Raw genomic sequence first — 21,368 nt, forward strand, 5'->3', positions numbered from 1 at the left:
AATTTGATGTACTGTGGTATGTCCTGGTATCTGAGGCCTTATTTTCTGTCGAATATGACGTTCTGACGGATGGGCGCAGCACAACTGGCCACGTAGCGCGGAGGAACGTCACATGATTGACGACCATCGCCGTGCCACTAAATGAATATGTACTGCGTTTGACCGGCACGGTTTTGAATCATGTTCTGGTTAGTGGCGATGCTGTTTTATTTTTGCCATATAGACGTCCAATAGCATGAATCCATCCGTCTCTGCAGCCAGATGGTGGTGGTTGGCACGACTCTGGTCGGACCGTTCGACTCGACCAAAGCCAAGCCGGTGCTGCGTGTTGGCGGCCACCAGCAGCGTATCCGGGTGGGCCTGCCCAGCTTCGAGGGCGGCGTCAGCAACCTGCTGCCGACGGACATGGACAGGAATCCTGTGATTCCGGGCCTCACGCTGCTGTACAGACTGCTCCCGCACACCGAGGTAACGGCCAGCGCCGGCGATCCGGGGCCTCACACTACTCTACAGGCTGCTCCCTCACACCTAGGTGACGCCCAGCTCCGGTAACCCGGGGCTGCTGCTCCCTCCCACTGAGATGACGCCCAGCCCGGCCCGGGGCCTGCTGCTCCCTCACACCGAGGGACGCCCAGCTCCGGTGACCCGGGCCTGCTGCTCCCTCCCACCGAGGTGACGCCCAGCTCCGGACCCGGGGCCTCTGCTGCCCCTCACACCGAGGTGACGCCCAGCTCCGGTGACCCGGGGCCTGCTGCTCCCTCACACCGAGGTGACGCCCAGCTCCGGTGACCCGGGGCCTGCTGCTCCCTCACACCGAGGTGACGCCCAGCTCCGGTGACCCGGGGCCTGCTGCTCCCTCACACCGAGGTGACGCCCAGCTCCGGTGACCCAGGCGACCGTGCTCCTTACTGGCGGAATCGTGGGTCTAAACATTGTGGGTGCGTGACGCCCTGGAAGTTGAGTGTGTGACGAAGACCACTTTTTGAACGAATTGGGCATGTCGTTGAGGTCATCGTGGGCTGCTCTGAGAAGCATGTCTTCGGGAAGTTCACAAAGGAACTTCAGATCTGCTCTGGACGGTTGAACCATTGCCCTCGCGGCTGGAACCTTCTGACGGGGATGTCAAGCACTGCTGTACTTACGGGGTGTTAAGCGACACTAATGTCTTCTCGTTTATGGTGAGGTCTGTTTGTATTTGACGGGAGCGGTTGAAACCCGAAAGCGGCTTCAGTATGTGAGCCCGTTTGTTAGTGCTTAAACTATACTTTAATCTTTGTTATCGCCACGTCGTTATCACTTCTAATTGTCATATCTTCAACGCTTCATTCGCTTTCCGCACTGTCGAGACGGATGTTGGTACGACTCCCGCTAATGCGACACCGGATACGACAGAGGACAAGGTGTTGGACGAGAGGACGAGACGGATGTTGGTACGACTCCCGCTAATGCGACACCAGATACGACAGAGGACAAGGTGTTGGACGAGAGGAGGACGAGACGGATGTTGGTACGACTCCCGCTAATGCGACACCAGATACGACAGAGGACAAGAGAAACAGGGTGAAATCATGATATAATCTGGCGCTTCTATCTTTTAGTAAAGTATTTGTGAAAAATATTATATTCGCTGTTAGTAAACATGTCCCGAGTGGTTTGTATCGAGGATACGGGCTCGCAACACTAGTTACGCGAGATTTGTAGCGAATACCCTAAACCTACTGTCCAAGCCATACCACCCAGTTCAACGGATCGCCTCCACACTTTCACCAGAAAGGATTACGGAGGCCGACACGTGGCGAGGAATGCTGGGACACGGCCTCCCCGGGCGTCGGGCCGCTCTTGTTGGCCAGCTGCGAGCTGACGTTTTCATGACCGGACTCGTGCCAAGTGCCGCTGGAAAACGAAGCCAGCGTGTTTTCCCCAAGCTGTGGATGCGACTACCTCCTCTATTTGAACGATATCTCGTGGTCAGTCTCTCAGGCTCCTTCAGATCCAGTCGACTACTTACGTTTTTTTCACTCTTGTGCATATCATGTCATGCCAGAAGCATAACATTTTCTGGTTCAGAATGAATGTATAACATCATCTGATGTCATCCCACGGCCTGCAAATGACCTCACCTCCAGCAAGCCTCGCACAAGCAGGGGCGCAGCTCAGCCCTTTTGATTCATGATATAGCAACTTTTGGGATACCTTGGCGTCAACTTCAGGGCCTTCAAGGACAAGAACATTCTAAATGTAGCCTTGGCCTCGGATTGCTTTGAACGTTGTCATGAGCACTGATAGCAGGCATTCTATATCACCTAATTTAACACTTCCCAAGCCCTCTAAGCAAAGCAATATGTTGCGTTTGCAGTGATAATAATGTGTCATGATCTGTCAATGTTTTCAGCACAATTTAGCCCTGAAGACCTTCCAATGTGAGGTCGCATCTCGGTAACACGGCTTGGTTAGGGTGAGCTGCGAAGACCACCCCGCACTGGCCACTTGCCGTTGCGTGGCGTCACCCAGCGATGCAGGGCGGCGCGTAACAGAGAGGCGGCGCACCGTTGTGTCAGCCCAGTGCGACTCCGCGAGGCACCCCGTGCTGCAGCGTACGTTGCGAGGCAGGCACGGACTGGCCGCTTCTCTGTAGGTGAAACTGGAACTCGAGGCAACTATCTCCCGTCCATCGTAAGGTATTTTCTCGTGAAATACACCATTAAACTTTCGCACCGATAGAACGGGTCGATGGCAACCCCCTAATGTGTTTTTGAGGAAACCTCTCGGGCAATGTCGTGCAATCACATCTAAAATTTTCGCTAGCTTATGGAAGGTCTATTGCGTATGGCTTGACACCAAAACTTGTTCCTATTTTTTTCTGGTTTCGGTGCGGGGGGGGGGGCTTTTGAGGAACACGGCACGACGATCTCCGTCCTGAGCGGGCGGGCTGGCGACGACCGAGAATGCCGAGAACGCGCGCGGCGGCCTACATTGCTACCTTAACGGAGCATTATCTTATAAATGTGTGCTTAAACGCATTACAAGATTACGTTATTGTTCTCAGAATTGAAAGGGACATGTCTGAATAAGTTTGGTGTCGCCCCCAAGGCGTGGTCTTGTAGTTATGATGTAAAGTTAAAAAGGACTATTTTCTGGAACATATGACCTTTAACCTGTCATAATTGGGTTCATTATGAACCTAACATCATACAAACTACAACCAATCGCGAGATCTTTCTAAGACCTATCCCACTGATATCTTCTTGTTAAGCTCTATCCTCAGTACTTTAAAAACGTCAGGAGTCGCATCACCCCCTCCCCTCCCCCCCCCCCTATCAGGCCGTGTTACGATAAAACGTCGATTCAGGGCTAAGGTCAAATGCTATCTTGGTTAGATGAGGTCTGTTGTCGGAGCACCGGTGAGGAATGAATCTGACAGTGACCGTCTGGTGCAAACTACTGCGGTAGTTTGTTTATAGCAACGTGCGCGAGATTTCGGCTGCTATGCACTTTTTAAATTCCGTTCCGTTTCGCATCGCAGCTTAGCAAGAAGCGGCCAACGTGGTGCGGCTGTAGTTGTATTTCCAACGTAGGTGTCGTAAAGTTCATCACGATTTGCTGAATCGCTCGGGAAACATTCTTTGCAGATCTGGGAGGCCCCACACACCGCACTGGAGGGTGCAAATAACGTAGTAATAACGGCTGTTATCGCCCATTTTACGTGTTGTTGCGTCACCAGTACCGGCTGAGCTGAATGGCTGGTTTTTATCGTGTTCTGGAAATAAGTAGGAAACCTGCGCAATGAGTTGATATGGCTTTCCTTTCCGTGAAAATCGATACATGTGACAGCTACCATCGTTCCGCGTCTCGTGGTGGTCTTTTCTCGAAACACGTTTGCTAGCGACGGCCGTGGAACATGCTCATCATTTATTCATTTACTCGTGTTCGCAACACTGCCAACCTCAACATTGTATGCAATTTGGCTCCGTTTGAACTGATTTGGCACTGGACTTACGCGAATTGTGCATGCATATAATATACGACACAACTTCTCGCAATACACTATATGTACACGTGGTATTATATGGATACTCATGCAGGCACGAAAGCAGTTAAAAACAAAAAAACGGACACTATGAAGAAGATTTGCTAGAACAAAAAAAGTAAGTACACACAATTTACAACCAAATATCTAAATGGCGCTGAGTTATTCCGACTGCCGAGGTAGGCGTTGCTACTGCGTTTATTTCCAAGCTTTGAGTCGCCGACATGGTATACTTCCAGGACGAAGCACGCACTCGATAGAGCGTAATTATTGAAAAGGCATTCACGTCCATACATTTATTGATTTATAGATAATACAGTACTAATAGCCTTATTCCTCGTAGAAAAACCAGGAGAATGGAGATATAGATGGGGTGATATTTTGGCAGTATGCCTTACCAAAACGAATCAGTGCTCTATTACTACTGATGCTCGTTTTGATAAGGGCATGTTGCTGAAATATGAACGCACCATATCTCTATCCTCCCAGTTTTTCTACGAGGAAAAAGGCTATTACTACTGTCTATATGCACAATCATCTATCATCTATATCATCCATATGCACAACGTTCCCTTCAAATGCACTTAACAGCTTGCATTTAAGATTTGTTGGTGATGCGGCTGCGGCAGCCACCAATGTTTGTTATATTTAACATCTATTGTAAATGGTGAAATGTACCTCATCCTTCCCACATCAGAGAGTTGAGCAGATCCACAGGTACGACAGGTCCTGTGGAGAAATGCACCCTAGTTCGAAGTCGGACCCAATTCGTTTCGATCACCCAGAACAACCAAAAGTTAATTAACTGAAGGTGCTCGAAAAATGTGACATGCCGTGAAACAAAGCTGTCCTACCTTGCTGACACAGCGGCCTGTGTGTGCGGCGGAGCGCGGTGGCGGCGCTAGATTACGGATTGCGCTACTGACACAGCGATCTGACACAGCGACAGAGCGCTGGTGGCGGCACCGGAGTACCAGTCGAGATACTGACACAGCGGCGTCTGTGTGTGCGGCAGGGCGCGGTGGCGGCGCCGGAGTACCAGTCGAGCTACTGACACAGCGGCGTCTGTGTGTGCGGCAGAGCGCGGTGGCGGCGCCGGAGTACGAGACGCGCTACTGACACAGCGGCGTCTGTGTGTGCGGCAGAGCGCGGTGGCGGCGCCGGAGTACGAGACGCGCTACTGACACAGCGGCGTCTGTGTGTGCGGCAGAGCGCGGTGGCGGCGCCGGTGTACCAGTCGAGACACTGACGCAGCGGCGTCTGTGTGTGCGGCAGAGCGCGGTGGCGGCTCCGGAGTACGAGACGCGTTACTACCACAGCGAGCCGTGCGAGCCGGGCGAGTCGGAAATCCGCCTGTTCCGGCACTACCTGAGCCGCGACACGGCCAGCATGACCGTTGGGGACTGGTGCCGCCAGTTGCAGGACCGCGAGCAGATGCCCCAGTACGTGGACGGGCCACATCTCCAGGTTGAGGCTGTCGCCCTTAGACTGCCGCCGTGACGGGCGCCGCAGGGCGCGCTCACACCGCACGTCCAGGCCGCGCGGAGGCGGATCTCTGGTGTGGCCTTGGCATTTAGACAACAGATGGGCCCGACTGATGCATGACGCTGTGGTCTCGACGCCCCGAGATGAGGTGGCCCCTTCTGGATCGATCTCAGTCCTCGGATTTTCCAAACCCAAGATTCAGACCGGTTAGGGAGCAAAAATGGCTTGTTGTAATCCGCTCATGTTGATTAAACATGAATTGTGATAAGCCGCTTAGCCTTCAGCCGTCTTCTGACACTATGTCGCCATAACCTCGCGATAATATCCGCAGCAGCGGTAGAAAACCTGATCTTAAGCCTCATCGTGGAATCTCCCCGGTCCCGCAAGCCCGTGCATTGCTTTAAATGCTAGATTCCTTGTGAGTTTCTGCCCATTTATCATAAGACGAACTGACTAATCTCGCTTGCACAACAGTCATGGATGGAGAAAATGCTGGAGGCCAAGAAGGAAAAGGACAAGAAGTCGCCTGTGCCAGACCTCGACCTGCAGAAGTTTATACACTACGACATTCAAGTGGGCGTTAGCGTGCTACTGGAACAGGCATTCGGTCTCCCAGGTGAGGGATACAATAGCCATCCGGGTCCGAGCAGCCGCCCGGCGCTCACCATCCTCCTAAGTCGACCGCAATGCACTTCGTTGTACCCGACATAAATCCTTGAGTCTACATATGTATTTGCATGCCATTTGTGATTCATGTTCGGATGATCGCTTGGATTCACATGAAACCAGACCTCAAGATTGTTGGGATTGTCCATTTGTGGTGATATGCTCCGATATGTCCGACGAGATTTGGGAAGAGGCACAAGGTTGGGTTTTTCAGTGGCGCAGTAGTTCGGTCTGAATTCACTGCGGTCATTCTCAGAAAAATGATTCCAGGAACTGTGCTGGTGCTGAAACAGTTCAATGCGTCGGCCCTGAAATGAGCATTCAGTTGGCCTTCTGTGTTGCTAGGATTTGCTGAGGGGAGGGAGGGATGAAACTTTCTTCCGAGTGATCACAGCCTTGTTCTCCACCAGCTGATGGAAGCCCATTCCCTACTTTGGGGCAGGCCCTTTCCTTACATATGACGCCACGACCAGAGCCCATTCCCTACTCGGCCGAGCAGCGAAACAAGCGCATTTGGTTGCAAGTAAGCCGTCAGTACGGTCGCAGCAGCGCATGACAACGGTCGGTGCGCTATGAAGGTCTTGTGTGACCGGCAGATAGCCAGGTGGCGATCTGACGTGGAAGGTGCGGTCAATAATTATGCTTAGAGCTACAGATCACTTGCCAAAAACTGCTTTTGGAATAATATTTCAAGCGCACCATTTCTGCGCTATATGTCTGTATGGGGTTGGATCAGCTGGTTCTACTTGTGCCCATATTTGGAATAAAGGTGTGCGCCATTGGCGTGTATTTATGACGCTGCTTCAGTGGGCGGAGCTTGAGCCGTAAGTCGCTGAGGAACTGGGCTCGAGCGGCACGAGGCTCTGGTACAAAAGGTGGTTTTCTTGTTTTCACACGCTTCTTGCCGAAAGTAGAGCTAAATTTATGCAGAGGTCTCCTAGGTTGAATTTATGCGAAATTTTACCGTATGATGAAAATGGACATTCATTGCTATCAACATCTCGTCAGCTCACATAAACACATCGAAGGAAAATTGTTCATAGAAAATGGAAAAGGAGAATTTTAGAAAAAATTGTTTACTGTCTGCATTCACACTGGTCCCGAACTTGAACAATACACTTTTTACCCGTTGGAGACCGGTAACGCCCGATGTGATGGACAACCAAGTCCGTGCTAACACCCAAGAATGTCTCATGAGATATTTGAATCGAAACACAATTTATCTCGAGACATGCGTTTTTTAGGTGGTAGCTTATCGTATTAGCGGGCTTCCCTGGCTAATAATTGGTTGATATCGCATATAAGAGGGCAGCCATCAAAATTATTCGAGAACCGTCGTTTATATTAAAGATGTAGGCTTGTCAGCGACAAATGACTGGAGATGGTTGAAATGACATGCCCAAATGAAGAGATTTAAGGTACACAGGGTGCTGCCCAACAATAAAAACGCAAAAGGACTGTCATGTGTCATAACAACGTTGCGCACCTGGTTGTGCTTGCACCACGAAGGGCCTCCTTAATGAAGATCAAGGTATTTAACTACAGTTGAGGTTTGTTCTTGGTCAGTTTCAGTTAAAGAGAATGTCCCACACTTGAAGACATTGAAGTAAGCATCCGACATGGTGAAATAAGGCTACTTATAGCTATTGGTGCAGTTTTAGGTGAAAAAGACTGCTCATGACAGCAAAATGTATTCATTTAGTAAGCATGCTCCTCAATACATAATTGTCTGTTTGCGTCAGGGAAGGTTTGTGTGACGTTGAGATGTTGCCACACTAGCCGTGCGAAGTTGCCACCTTTGCACCACTCGGTTGTAGTACTCCAAACTCGCCGAGAGATGGCAGTGGTAGTACCGGAAGTGTTCGCTCAACCAAATGTGTATCGGCCCTTTGTCGTGGTGTTCTTGCATATCTATCCGTGAGATTAAGATTTTTTATTGTATTCGCGTCCTTGGTTATGACGCTTTTTGGTAGTTATTTTATTAGAAGTCTCATCCCATAATAGCTGGCAATCATGTCCAAATTCCTATCTTATGCAGCACAAAACGTGATAGGTGACTGAAACCTGCACAATTTGCTCAACATTGGTTGTGAACGAATGGCCTAGGAAACGGTTGACGATGACATGACGTGTGAGTGCCCTAGATGTGAGCATCGTGCACATGGACGCTAGATATGAATGGTTCGACGATGATATTTTTCCTGGCCTTGAACGCCGCATGACCTATAGGATGACATGATTTCATTGGCGTTGTTATGGAGTGATGTGTGCTGTGTGGCCTTGAAATAGTTCGCATAAAATGATCTGCACATCGGTGTGCGTAACTCAGAAGCTGGAGGGTTTTAGGCCTAAAGGACAGGGCTGTAATCTGTATCGAATAATCGCAAAAAATGTTGTCTCGGCTCAAAACACCACACAAATGTGAAAAACTCCCTTACAGACGAGCACCAATGAACTGCTTATTAACAGCTGGCTGACCGTGAGCCGAAGTGACAAATGAACGCCAATGATAGCGTGCTGTTAACGAACACCTGGTGAACAGATCAATCTTGCAGTAAATTGTCAATAAGTGTGTTTGGGGACTGAACATCCAGCGCTGTCGCGTCATTGCGTGATCTTTTTGCGATGTTCTCGCCGTATGGACTCCTCAGTTTACTCCTCAATGCTGACTGAAGGCATTGGTTTCACCGTGCGCATCGCTTGCGCACTCGCCAATGCCTGGGACACCCAGACGCCAGCCAAACTCCTGAGCTGAGCGTCAAAGTACAACTAAAAAACCTAAAACCTGCTTGAGCAGAAAACGCACTGCACGCGCTTTTGTGCATCGCTGATCTCCACGAACAAAGATGTGCCATAGTATTTCAGGAATGACAGCTGACTGGGAGCAGCCACACTCATCCTTATGACGCTCCGTTGGGACTATCACTGTTCAGCAAAAGTGTTGACTTGCAAGAGACTTCAGTCGTAATTTTTTCTCCAAAAATGAGAACTTGCGTAGCGTAACGTAGGTCCCAACATGGCCTTGGTGAGCAAATCTCACAAGCTTACAGCAGAAGTCGCTCCGGTTAGCTTGGCAATACATATGCAACAAACTGCATGACTCGTCACTTGTGGCGCATCTCCCAGATTTTCAATTTTCGACAATTTCCATCTCGATTGCTCGATTACGGGGCCTGTATGCTTGAGTTTCGTTCAAAGGAATTGCACAAGATGTCTGCGGGTAACGTTATTTTCATTTACTTGGTATTACTTTCATGATCATTCATTTCGAGAGAGAGAGAGAGAGAGAGGAGAGAGAGAGAGAGAGAGAGAGAGAGAGAGAGAGAGAGAGAGAGAGAGAGAGAGAGAGAGAGAGAGAGAGAGAGAGAGAGGAGAGGGAGAGGGAGAGGGAGAGAGGAGAGAGAGAGAGAGAGAGAGAGAGGGAGAGAGAGAGGGAGAGAGAGAGGGAGAGAGAGAAATGTATATATATATATATATATATATATATATATATATATATATATATATGTATATATATAAATTACCAATGACATGATAATTTGCAGTTACCTTGCCAGGAGGACTATGGTGCGGAACTTAAAACTTCAAAATGTTTCAGCTTTTATTTCCGTTGCAGCCTTTGAAGATTTTAAAACATGTTTGTAAAAACGTATGCGTTTTTACATTTGTGGTTTGTTGCTTATAAGCTAGGGAATGCTTGTCCGACAGTTATGCCACCTGGTACTATAGTAACGAAACTTTTCGAAGCTTTTAAAAAGGTTCGTTTGCATGTCTAACGCATACGCGACATATTCTGACTGACTGACTATATTCTGGCTGCGACCGTGGAAAAAGGCATGCATTATCTCGAGAGCACACTTATTTATAAATGGTCCAGTCCACGTCTCGTTCCACACGGCACCGATGTTAACAGAGATTGTGTGGCCCGGCATGCAACGTCTTCGACAGTTTTACACGGTTTCCAGGCCGGGTATTATCCGATGATCCGAGTGAACTAAACGCGTTAACTAAACACCCAAATGACTGTAACTAAAGGAGACTTGTGTCGTCGTGTAAACCCACTCTGATTTCGATAAACGTCTTTTGATTATTGAATGCGAATGGTATCGTATGAGCCCAATTATTTACATGCCAATTTTCCAGTGCATGCTAAAACTCCTATTAAAACATCCTGCAGATTTTTTCATGTTTCAGCACTGTGGTGCTTTATGAGCGTGGCTAACAGCCGTTTTCACGAATTATTTCGATGCAAAACATTAAAGAGATTTAGTGTTTACTCTTGACAGCACACATTTTGTCAGTGGTTTTAGCTAGACATATATTGTTGAGATTTCAAAAATATGTTTGTGAAGACTTACAACTGGATAAAATTGTGGCTGGGCGATTGTAACCAAGACCGTGTCTTTATGGGGATGTATGATACCAGATATCATCCTTTCGAAATTTTAGAAACTGTTGAAACATTTGGTGGCAAGTCTGACGCAGACGCAACAACACAAGCTCACATATACTGGTTTCATCCCTGTTCATAGGCATGCGGTACTTCAGTGCTTACATACCTCAATATGATGCACCTTGAATGATCTTCAAGCCTGCCTTGTTTCACACCGACCGATGTCAACAATAATGACGCAGCCAGGCATCTAACACCCTGGCCAGATTCACATGGCTGGCTGCCAGGCCTGGTATTTTCCTGGAATTTAGGTGAAGTAAAGGCATGCACTGAATAAAAAGTGCCGTTAAGGAGTCTCGTTTCATATAATTAACTTGTTGTGCGTTGAATATACGTGTTTTGTTGAAAGAATTAAATACTTTCATTCGTTGAAAACTTTCCAGCGCGATTGATTTATCGTGAATACGGCTTGTATGTGAAAGTTTCTTTAGTTGCACCGCCACATATATATATATATATATATATATATATATATATATATATATATATATATATATATATACGCATATATGATGTGTGTGCATTCTGACGAAGCGACTTAAGACTGCCAAACGCGCACATTGGCAACGACAGAAAAGCGTATCCAGTTAGTTTTGTTTTTGTTTACTACAGAACAAGGTCTCAAGATTGGTGAATGGCAGGGCAAAGAAAGATGATATTCAGAGGACTATGTATGGTAAAATAGTAAAAGAACAACAACCATCAGGTGTTGTAGGTGTTACGGAATGATTTAGCTTTTCAGAAATTTGGTAAATTTATACGACACAATTCACGTCCCAGCGTAATCCGTGAAAATGCTTTGTGAGATACCGAATGAGCTGCTTATGAAATGAGGAGTTGAGTTACTAAGATAAGACAAGTCATGGCATAATAATGCCGTGTGGTGTTGAAGCGGAATATTTCACGATAGATGGCAAAATAAAAACTGGTCTTATCGTTTTAAGACATATTACCACTTTATAATGCATATATTATCATTGGTGTTTTCACAACAATAATATAAGTATGTACTATTAAACCAATATCATCCAACGAAGTCTGAATTTGTGTTGATGATAGGCATGCTACCAAGAGTAATCCAGAGACCAAAAAAATATGCCACCGGCCCACTCTACATTTAATAACAACATAGTTATTGATTGTAAACAATGTGTGAACTTCAAAAGCGATGCCATATCTGTGCGGTTTGGAAATAGCAAATGGTTCAATAGCTCGCGAATAGATCGAAACACTTCATAATGCATCCGTGTAAATAAATGACTCCGATACTTTTGTATACATATTCATGTCCATTCGAGAGTTTTGGCCGCACTTATGAACTGACACTGGCGCGTGGGCTTAACTAGCGACAAGGTTGTGTTAAGCTGGTTGGGCCTACAAGAGTAGACATGCGTGACGACGACTCAATAATTTGACCTGAGTTTGTCCAGTCTTGCAGGGATGCAGGAGCCTTATTAACTTAAGTACAACAATCTGTCACTGTGCATGGCTTTGTGGTGAGCCAAATGCAACCCTTAGCTTTAGCTGCCCATTGCCCTCTTTTAATGAATGCTGCTTTGTCTAGCATGCAAATAGGTCAATTTCCTTCGCTGGTGTTCGTATGTTTTGTGTTTCTTAGCTGGGTGTACAGTGATTTGTTTGTTTGAAATGTGAATGACTGTGAAGTACGGCTTTGTTGTTGCTGAACTTGGCATGGAGCCTGGTCATGGATGACTGAGTGACGAATGGAGTTATGCCACTGCAATATGATATTATGCGAAAGTATAGGAACTACGGTTTGACATTTGATGTATACTTTCTAACGTAATGATTTTATTCATCCAGATGAGGTCGGCTCGCCTGAATCGCCTAGAAAAACAAAAAAGGCTAGGTGGCTCTCTGTAGGCGCAACTATCAGCCTTTGCCAATAGGTTATTTGGTTGGAGCGCCCCTATTCCGACAGCCGATCCGGCGGTCGGGTTGGGCGCTCGCTGATTGGCGCGGGATGACCTGCGACCGACCGGTGGCAGCGATCCAGCTAAAGGCCAGGTGACGTCAGAACCTCAGGACGAGTCGTGTCGTGCACAGTGGCAGGTGACGCCAGGACCTCAGCACGAGTCGTGTCGTGCACAGTGGCAGGTGACGCCAGGACCTCAGCACGAGCCGTGTCGTGCACAGTGGCAGGTGACGCCAGGACCTCAGCACGAGCCGTGTCGTGCACAGTGGCAGGTGACACCAGGACCTCAGCACGAGCCGTGTCGTGCACAGTGGCAGGTGACGCCAGGACCTCAGCACGAGTCGTGTCGAGCGCAGCGACAGGGACGTCAGGACCTCAGGACGAGTCGTGTCGAGCGCAGCGACAGGGACGTCGGGACCTCAGGACGAGTCGTGTCGAGAGCAGCGACAGGGACGTCAGGACCTCAGGACGAGTCGTGTCGAGCGCAGCGACAGGGACGTCAGGACCTCAGGACGAGTCGTGTCGAGCGCAGCGACAGGGACGTCAGGACCTCAGGACGAGTCGTGTCGAGAGCAGCGACAGGTGACGCCAGGGCCTCAGGACGAGTCGTGTCGAGCGCAGCGACAGGGACGTCAGGACCTCAGCACGAGTCGTGTCGAGAGCAGCGACAGGTGACGCCAGGGCCTCAGGACGAGCCGTACCGAACACTGCGGCCCGGGAATAGCAGGATTGCATGGTAGGGTCGGGGCTCACTTAACGAGTAGCGCTTAGTAGGGGTACTGATCTTCCAAAGCCATCCGATCAAGAAGGTTCGGACTAAGTCTTTAAACACAGTTGTAAAAATCAAAACGATATCCGATTGTGTCTCTGGCTGTATTTGTTGCAGTGCAGTGCTGCCTGAAATGAGGTCAGGTTGGTTATAGATAGATGGAATGGGACTTAGCACACAGGTTTGGAGCCTGTTTGTTTTTTTGTCTTCCGTCACTAACGAGCATGCTTTCTCTCCGCCGCTGCAAGACCAATCTAACCTTTATTTAGAGAAGGAATAATCCCGTCGCGGTGGCCGTAGCGATTTACAACAGCCGTTTCTGTTCAGTTCTGTGGCTGGGAAAATCCAGGGCCCTTTAGTTCTAGCGCAATAATGTATCGTGTCCAAATTTGACGCTGCTGACGGAGATGTGACGTGAGTGGCAGTCGCAAACGTGACCATTATCTTAGCATGGGGGACACGAAATTTCCAACTCGCCAAACATTGCCGACTGGCGGTCAGAATCCGTGCCGTGGTGTCGGCGGCTACCTGACGTCGCAAACGTCGGGTAGCCGACACCACGGTATGGCGGGACGCGATGAGCAGACTTCGGTTCGGAAAGAATGGAAAATCGCACCGACAGAAGCGCACATCAAAGCGTGCTATCGCGCAAAAGTCACGGAATCGTCCGTTGGGGCGCCCTTCAGGCGTAACGTCGGATCTCATCACGCGGTGAGAGAATCACGTCAAACCAACTACACCGCGCAGGGCAATGCGCCCTCTAAAGATCTCGCAGTCAGGCCAGCACTGTCCAACACACAGCGCCGCCAGCAAGCGATTGTGGGAGCTACCGGCGGTGCGTGTATCTAAGTCTGTCTCGAATTCAACACGCTACTGCCTAAGTCGAGCTAGATAGGACTACGGAAATAGTTCAACATTATGCAGGTTCACCTTGCCCAAAATCCACCAAAAATATTGCTGTACTTTACAGTACTTGAGCCGCATGCTCAGAATACATAATTCAGGCGACTGCACCAACTCCGTTGACACAAAATGTCGTGTGTTCGCTGACGTTCAGTCGACCGCATGTACGTAAATCTTGACGTGAGGGTAGCCCGCCACCTCGAAGGTTAAGCTGGTATTAACAATAAATATCCTAGGTCTGATATACCGTGCGTGAGTTGCATCAGGCGAGCCTTTCCAATGATTGCGTGGTGTGGCGATGCGACTTTGGCGACACGCATTGTGCTAAAGGCTGGATAGCAACAAGGAGGCATTGCGGTTTGCTGCGTTCTTGCTCATTCGCATCAAGAGCGTGCTGGTATCACGAGCAGCAATGCATCATCAGAGCAGGTATTCCCAGCAGGAAGTATTGGACAATGTGCTGTCTGCGCAATGCTGGTGAACTGGAAACATTGTTTATGGCAAATTTTACTAGTATGGGTTCAGATTTCTTATGCTAACAGCACTTACATTTGCACATATCAGGAAGTACGGCTGAACGACGTTGTCGAGCAAACACTGGTCATTGCCAATACTCAACAGTTCAACCTGACCCATGGTGCACTTACGACCATAACGACGGCTTGAAATGTCGGCTATTAACAATGTAACCAATGTTTACTCAGTAATGTAGTTAAACCAGAATTTTCTGCTATATGTGAAGGTTGGTTCTGTTGAGATAAGCACTTTTAATTTAAAATGCCAAAAAACTAGGAGCTCAACGCCTTTATTGCATAAATCACGGCTTTTCATTGCAGTTGGCTAACACTGTTAAAGGATACTAGCAATCGCAAGTGGTGCTAATTGAAATGAAAACTTTCAACGAAGTGAATGGTTCTTGACGGAAGACTGTTCACTATCATACAATACTTGGTTTGGAAAAACCAGCTGTCCTGAACACAAGGCTATGGAAACAATATATATATATATATATATATATATATATATATATATATATATATATATATATATACATATATATATATACATATACATATATAATATGTATCATATATATGTTTTATATAAGATATATCATGTATATTGTGCATATATCACTATATCTTATTTTCTTTAAAAACAACGCTTTAAAAACCATCCGGGATGCTAATGGGTTTTTGGAAGAGTTGTTTTTTCATAGACGCTGACTGACGAATTGCAAGAGATCCTTTGTGTACCCGTGTGTGTTATACTACACATACCTTCTGTGTTACCAATGTTTTGTGCCTTTGACCGATTCGCGGTCGATCTAGCCTTTACGGTCGCTCGAGGTGCAAAGTGTGGGCTGTCGGAGTTAGTCGTTTTCAGTCGCTCGGTCAGGTCGGCACAGGTTAGGGCGGGCGGTCCGGCCCGTCGCTGGCGGCGAATGAATGAGCACTGATTCCCAGAATGTGGGGAAGGCAGGTGATTGGGTTCATGGGCACAGCCGGGATTTGACTTTTTGCACCACGTTCGTAGGCTTAACATGGTTTATACGGACATGTTCATGTTCATCGCATCGAGAGCTACAATTTGGTATGTATCATGACACAAATATCACAAGACCATAGATATTCAGCTATCGCTATGCGTTTCAATCTTTATAGTTCTAATTGGCCATTTATGTGTGCGTCACCCACGCTTACTGCAAAATGAATGCCAAAAATAGCCCTGCAGGGTCAAGTGTTATCCAACGAGTGGTGACATCATGCCTCTGTTTATTTTGAAGCATTTGCCGTTGTTCAAAAACCGGAATATTATAAGTCGGCACATCCGTGATTTTCTGCATGCGATGTGGCGCGGTGCACGATTTTTTGCGTGGAGCAAAATGTTCGAGTGGGTGACATTTTGCGAGCATGCTCTGCTGCATGCGAGTGTGAAAGCAGCTTTTAGTGGCGTCTTAGCTAAATAACATTTGTAGATAAAAGCCATGTGGAGAAGGATTGTGCATAAACAGGTCTGAAACAGGCCAGGTCTGAGAAAACGGGTTATCACAGATTGTTTGGCAGCGATTAGGCTTCGGTGGCACCTTCCCCTTACCTTGTTGCTGCAGAGATCAGTAACGACTGTGGCAGATAACATGAAAGAATTATGAAAAACCCCAAGCGCTTTTGCAAAGAGGCTTCTGACAATCATCCTGCCGAATGGTGCACGGACAAGGCAGCGCTGTTAATTTCTAATGTGTTTGGACGGCAAGTAAATACGACAAATTAAGACTATACCACAAATTAAAAGAAAGCATTTGTTCGACGGCGGCGACCGATGACATACATTCTCACTCTCTAGCTTCGCGACCATTTTTAAACGTGATTGTTTCAGCGTTATCTGCAGAGGAGCCTTTGCTGATGAATGGCTTCTGGTTTCAAACTCATGTTTAATGTCTGGCCCTGAATCTAAAATGATGCACCGGCACTGTTTTAAAGCGACAAATAGCTCTAAAGTGGCCGACACTTCGAGCCTCGGTTAATCATTCCTTTTCCGTTTCTTTGCAGCATGCCGCACAGGAAGTATACATAAATACTTTTGACACGTCCATGTCGCACATAGGATCACAAAATGTCGGATGACTTCACAGTTCCATGCATTATTCCTCACTCTGCCCATGCGCGGGAAGAGTGAGGACGAGGACGGGAAAACGATGCGCCCCTCCCCAAAGTTTCTGAGGAAATCTCTCTGGTAGATGCATCGCGCATCTACGCATGTCGCACATGTTGAGGCATCCGATGAATATTTACTGGGTGCGTTTCACATCTGAAAGGTTTCTCTATTACTATGGCTTCTGAAAAGAAAAGTTGTGTGTAAATACTTTATAGGAAATATGCATGTAACTTTGGTTACTACACATAACCAAAACTTTTATCAGTACATATAACTAAAAACTTCGACCGCTTATTCCCGGATTTCGTCGTTGCAACAATCCATGCCCGTTTTCCAGACTGACGCCCAGTGGGGATTAGCTTAACGGTCTCGTTTTGCTGTCGAAGGGCTTCTGGAGCATTAAGAACTTGCATGTCCGCTCGAGCTTGGTGAAAAGCACGTAAATACCTAGTAAAACGACGCAACGATGTAACGACGCCTAAAGAATTATCGCATGCTTGTTAACTGTGATGGCACGTTAGTCCAGCTGTATTCCTCTGGCCAACGGCTTGGGCACTGGTTTCTAAAGGATCACGGGGCATAGGTCAAATAATAAAAGCCCAGTGATGGTGTGGCTGTGGTCCTCCTCTTCCATCTCCGTTTATTAGTTTGGCGTGCTCTGGCATATTTTGAAGCCTACCGCTTGGTGCTGTCCTTAAACGACCCAGGCGCAGTGACTCCAAAATGACCTTCCCAACAAACTCGCCGAGTATTCAATGGAAATTATCCACAAATTGTGTTCTGAAAAACGCCGGCTGACGGCTTATGAGAGTTAAAATGTGTGAAATTGTTCTCTTTCTGTACTGAAGCGCTTGTGGCAATTATTTAAATTTACTCAACTTACGTGTGGTCTACTTCCGTTTAGGGTCGCCGCTGCATGCGGATAGATTGGACCAGGAACGTGTACACTTTCTTCGGGCTTTATTTCCATAGTAATCTGCCATTAGATTCACACTTAGTTTTCGAGACAAATTTTTTCCTTAACCACCTTGCGCACCGCGCAAACATCGCCTCTATTGTGATGTAAAGAGTGAAACATTTTTTGCGGTGGGCTCCAGTAATGATTTCGAAAAAATATCCTGATGTATATGTTGCTGCTTTTATGGCATGCTGGCGACATTGGCTTATCGTGATATACCAGTGTATTCAGACATTTCATGATGCAAAGTTAGTATTTATGTAATGTGGCCTGAAATGGGCTACACACTGACGCTATTTTCAAGGTGCAAATCGTAACCGTTCGGGCCAGAGTAAACTGCATTTGCGAACGGATCTCAAAATGGCGCATGCGCCATGTGCTGTCTTCCGCAGGGCGTCAAACAGACCAGCACAGCGGCCGCCAGTTCTGATGGTCCCGTTGCATGGTTAGATACGTTGGATTGAGCTCGGCAGGCTGGGTTTGCCAAGCCACCTGACAGTCTCCTCCGAACAACACAGGCAATGCCATAGCAACAGACCATTTTGTCAACGGTTGCATTGTTTGCGGCTGAGGTCGGATTTTATTTAATCCAGACTCTCCCGTGATGTGCACGAAGCGGTCGCCGTTGCTGATTCTCTTTTATAATTTCCTTCCTATACTCTATGTGGTCCTGTATGTATATATATATATATATATATATATATATATATATATATATCATATATAATGTATCACAAATGACACGATTGCGAGCGAAGCCGAAGACCGTGAGGGTCCGGCATGGACGGTGAGACATTTTTCAACTTAAGCCCAGGTCAACCGTCATGCCTCCTAGAGGTCAATGTTCTCGCAGCCACCAGTCACAGGCTGATACAATTTTCATATCTAGCCGTGGCCAATCACACACTTGCACACGATGACTATATGAAAGTCACGTTCCGTATATATATATATATATATATATATATATATATATATATATATATATATATATATATATATATATATATACAGCGCGCAACACACCAGGCTGCGGCTGCCCACGCTATACATAAACAAAAACTGTGATTCATGAGAACGCGAAGCGTCTAGGAAATTGAATGCACTTTTGTACATGCTGCTTGGCCAGGCATAATTGTTCTGCTATATTCCAATGTGAGCAAAAAGGGTGTCACCATTCGTTAAGTTTGCCAGCTGCGAACAGGCTGCAAAACTCGCTGGCTGCAACCCACTTTGCACCCCAATGATTCGGCGAGACGGAACAAGCAGCGTGTGGCGAAGGAGGCAACAGACAGGTATACTCCCAACAAGTGTGAATGAATACCCGCTGCTGGTTATGATACGAACCCTCGGGCTAACAGCCGTGAAGCCACCGGTTTGGGGCATTTTTAGAGACTGATGCTAGATGTGCATGAACATGAACATGAACAAAGGAATGCAGAAGCATGCAGAACAATGCAGGACAAAAGCTGACAGCTCAGTGACAGTTGACAGTTCGACGTCAGCTCCGATCGCGGTCAGCACAGCTTCATACTGGATGTGGTGGGTCGCTAGCCCCGACCCACCAAAGCGGGCTGTCCCCAGTCCGGAAGGCTCTGACCGACCTGGTGGGCTCTGACCCACCCGACGGGCTCCAATCCAGCCCGGGGGGGGGGGGGGGGCTCTGATCCATACGGCGGGCTCCAACCCAGCCCGGTGGGCTCCGGCCGACCGTGGCGGGCTCCAACCCAGCCCGGGGGGGGCTCTGACCCATCCGGCGGGCTCCAACCCAGCCCGGTGGGCTCCGGCCGACCGTGGCGGGCTCCGATCCAGCCCGGGAGGCTCTGTCCCACCCACCGCAGCGAGCTGCAGCCCAGACCGGCGGACTCTGATCCAGCGCGGGCGGCTCGACACGCTCCCGTCCGCGGACGCGTGGGCGGGGTCGGTATGGCTGGGCGAGTTCCGTCGTGGGCTGATGTAGCCGGGCTGCCTTTGTACCGGCCTGTCGCGATCGGGAAACAGCGGGACCTGGCAGCTGGCTGTGGCGACATCGGTATGGCTCAGGCCGCTCCCTCACTGCACGAGGAGGGTGAAGCCAGCTCGACGGGTCTCCGGCACGGGCGAACGCAGGAGCTCTGTGGAGCGATGTACGTGGCATGGATAACGGGTACCTCCTGAGAAATCACGTCATGTCGTTCAAAATGTTAAGAAATTATGACCTGCATCTCCTCTTTTGCTGTAAAACCCCGCAAAAGAAAGTTCTTCTAGTGAGATCGCGGAACTTACTACCTTGTGCGGAGAAGATTGGGGGGGGGGGGGGACATGTTATGGATTGATCATGGAAGCCGCCACACTCAACACTTTTCAATAGCTATAACATCTGTAAATCCCATCACTGTTTGAGGCGTGTGAGGTATGTGTCAGCGACACATTGATGATGACTAATGACAGATGATCTACGGCGATGATCGGACACGCGTGTTTCATTGGGCCCTACCATGATGCCGCGGCAGCCCACGCTGAGTGCCGCTATCGGTCCTCTCCATCCCAGTAGTGGTGTGCTCGGCTCGGTACGATCCGGCCGACTCAGCCTCGTGTCAACTCATCGAGCTGGCTGAAGTGTGTTTATTCCGCCGGACTACTGCTATCTGGACCAACACGCTCTGTTCTGGCCCGAGTTCTGCTCCCACTCACGGAATGCTGCTGGGCGACTGAGACGGTTCCAGTTACAACAGCTCAGCACATCTACTAACCGCTGCAACGAGCTCAAGACATTCCCCGCGTGTCATCAGTATACCTGGACAGCACAGTCCCCGTCTCACTCGCTACCTTCCCCGCGTGTCGTCAGTATACCTGGACAACCGCTTCACGCTGGCGGTGGTGGAATACCTGCCCGGCAAGAGCACCAAGGACACGCCAGCCACGGCCGACGGCTACGGCGACCGCGAGGCCGACCGCTTTGTCACGCAGAAGCTGGACCTCAACAGCCTGCAGCGCTCGCCCAACTGGATGGACCCGCCGACGGTGAGAGCGTGGCTGGAGGGGACCCGTGCCTCAGGCCGGCCGGTCCGGAGGTCTGCTTGCGGTGGCACGCGGCTGGAGGGGACCCGTGCCTCAGGCCGGCCGGTCCGGAGGTCTGCACGTTGGCACGCGGCTGCGACGCTGGACCGGTCGGACCGCCCATTGTCCTGTTATTCCCGTCTGCTTAGCAATCGGCAAGGGTCGAGGTGGTCGGGAAGGAGGCCGATCAAGACGGAACCAGGCTGGACGTGTGGAGTGGTAGTAATCCCACTTACATAAGCGTGCTGACGTAGATTGCAGGCGAGAGTGGTGACGTGGGTTGCGTTATATCCAGCCGCGCACGTCAGGTACGATCACGATGATCGGTGTTGGATCGGCGTTTCAATATTTGTTTTCTTAACGCGCCTTTTATGCTGAAGATCATCCGATGTAAACTGATCCGCTTTAGCTAGTTAATGTCAATAGAACAGGCAAGAATTCTTCCAAACAACGCAATATTACAGACAGTGACGTAGC

At 48.6% G+C, this 21,368-nt stretch overlaps 1 protein-coding gene across 1 annotated transcript in view; it reads left to right on the plus strand.

The window, feature by feature from the left end:
• Positions 1–257: 257 nt before the first annotated feature.
• Positions 258–21,368, plus strand: part of LOC119101958 (uncharacterized) — a gene marked incomplete at its 5' end in the record, with an annotated part of 28,277 nt that continues 7,166 nt past the window's right edge. Inside the window, 4 exon segments of the mRNA XM_037225353.1 lie at positions 258–468; positions 5,303–5,494; positions 5,987–6,128; positions 20,680–20,855. Of these exon segments, the coding sequence (XP_037081248.1) occupies positions 258–468; positions 5,303–5,494; positions 5,987–6,128; positions 20,680–20,855 (721 nt within the window).

Source organism: Pollicipes pollicipes, unplaced genomic scaffold, assembly GCF_011947565.3.
Source record: "Pollicipes pollicipes isolate AB1234 unplaced genomic scaffold, Ppol_2.1 Scaffold_5110;HRSCAF=6035_pilon_pilon_pilon, whole genome shotgun sequence".
Classification (NCBI taxonomy): domain Eukaryota; kingdom Metazoa; phylum Arthropoda; class Thecostraca; order Pollicipedomorpha; family Pollicipedidae; genus Pollicipes; species Pollicipes pollicipes.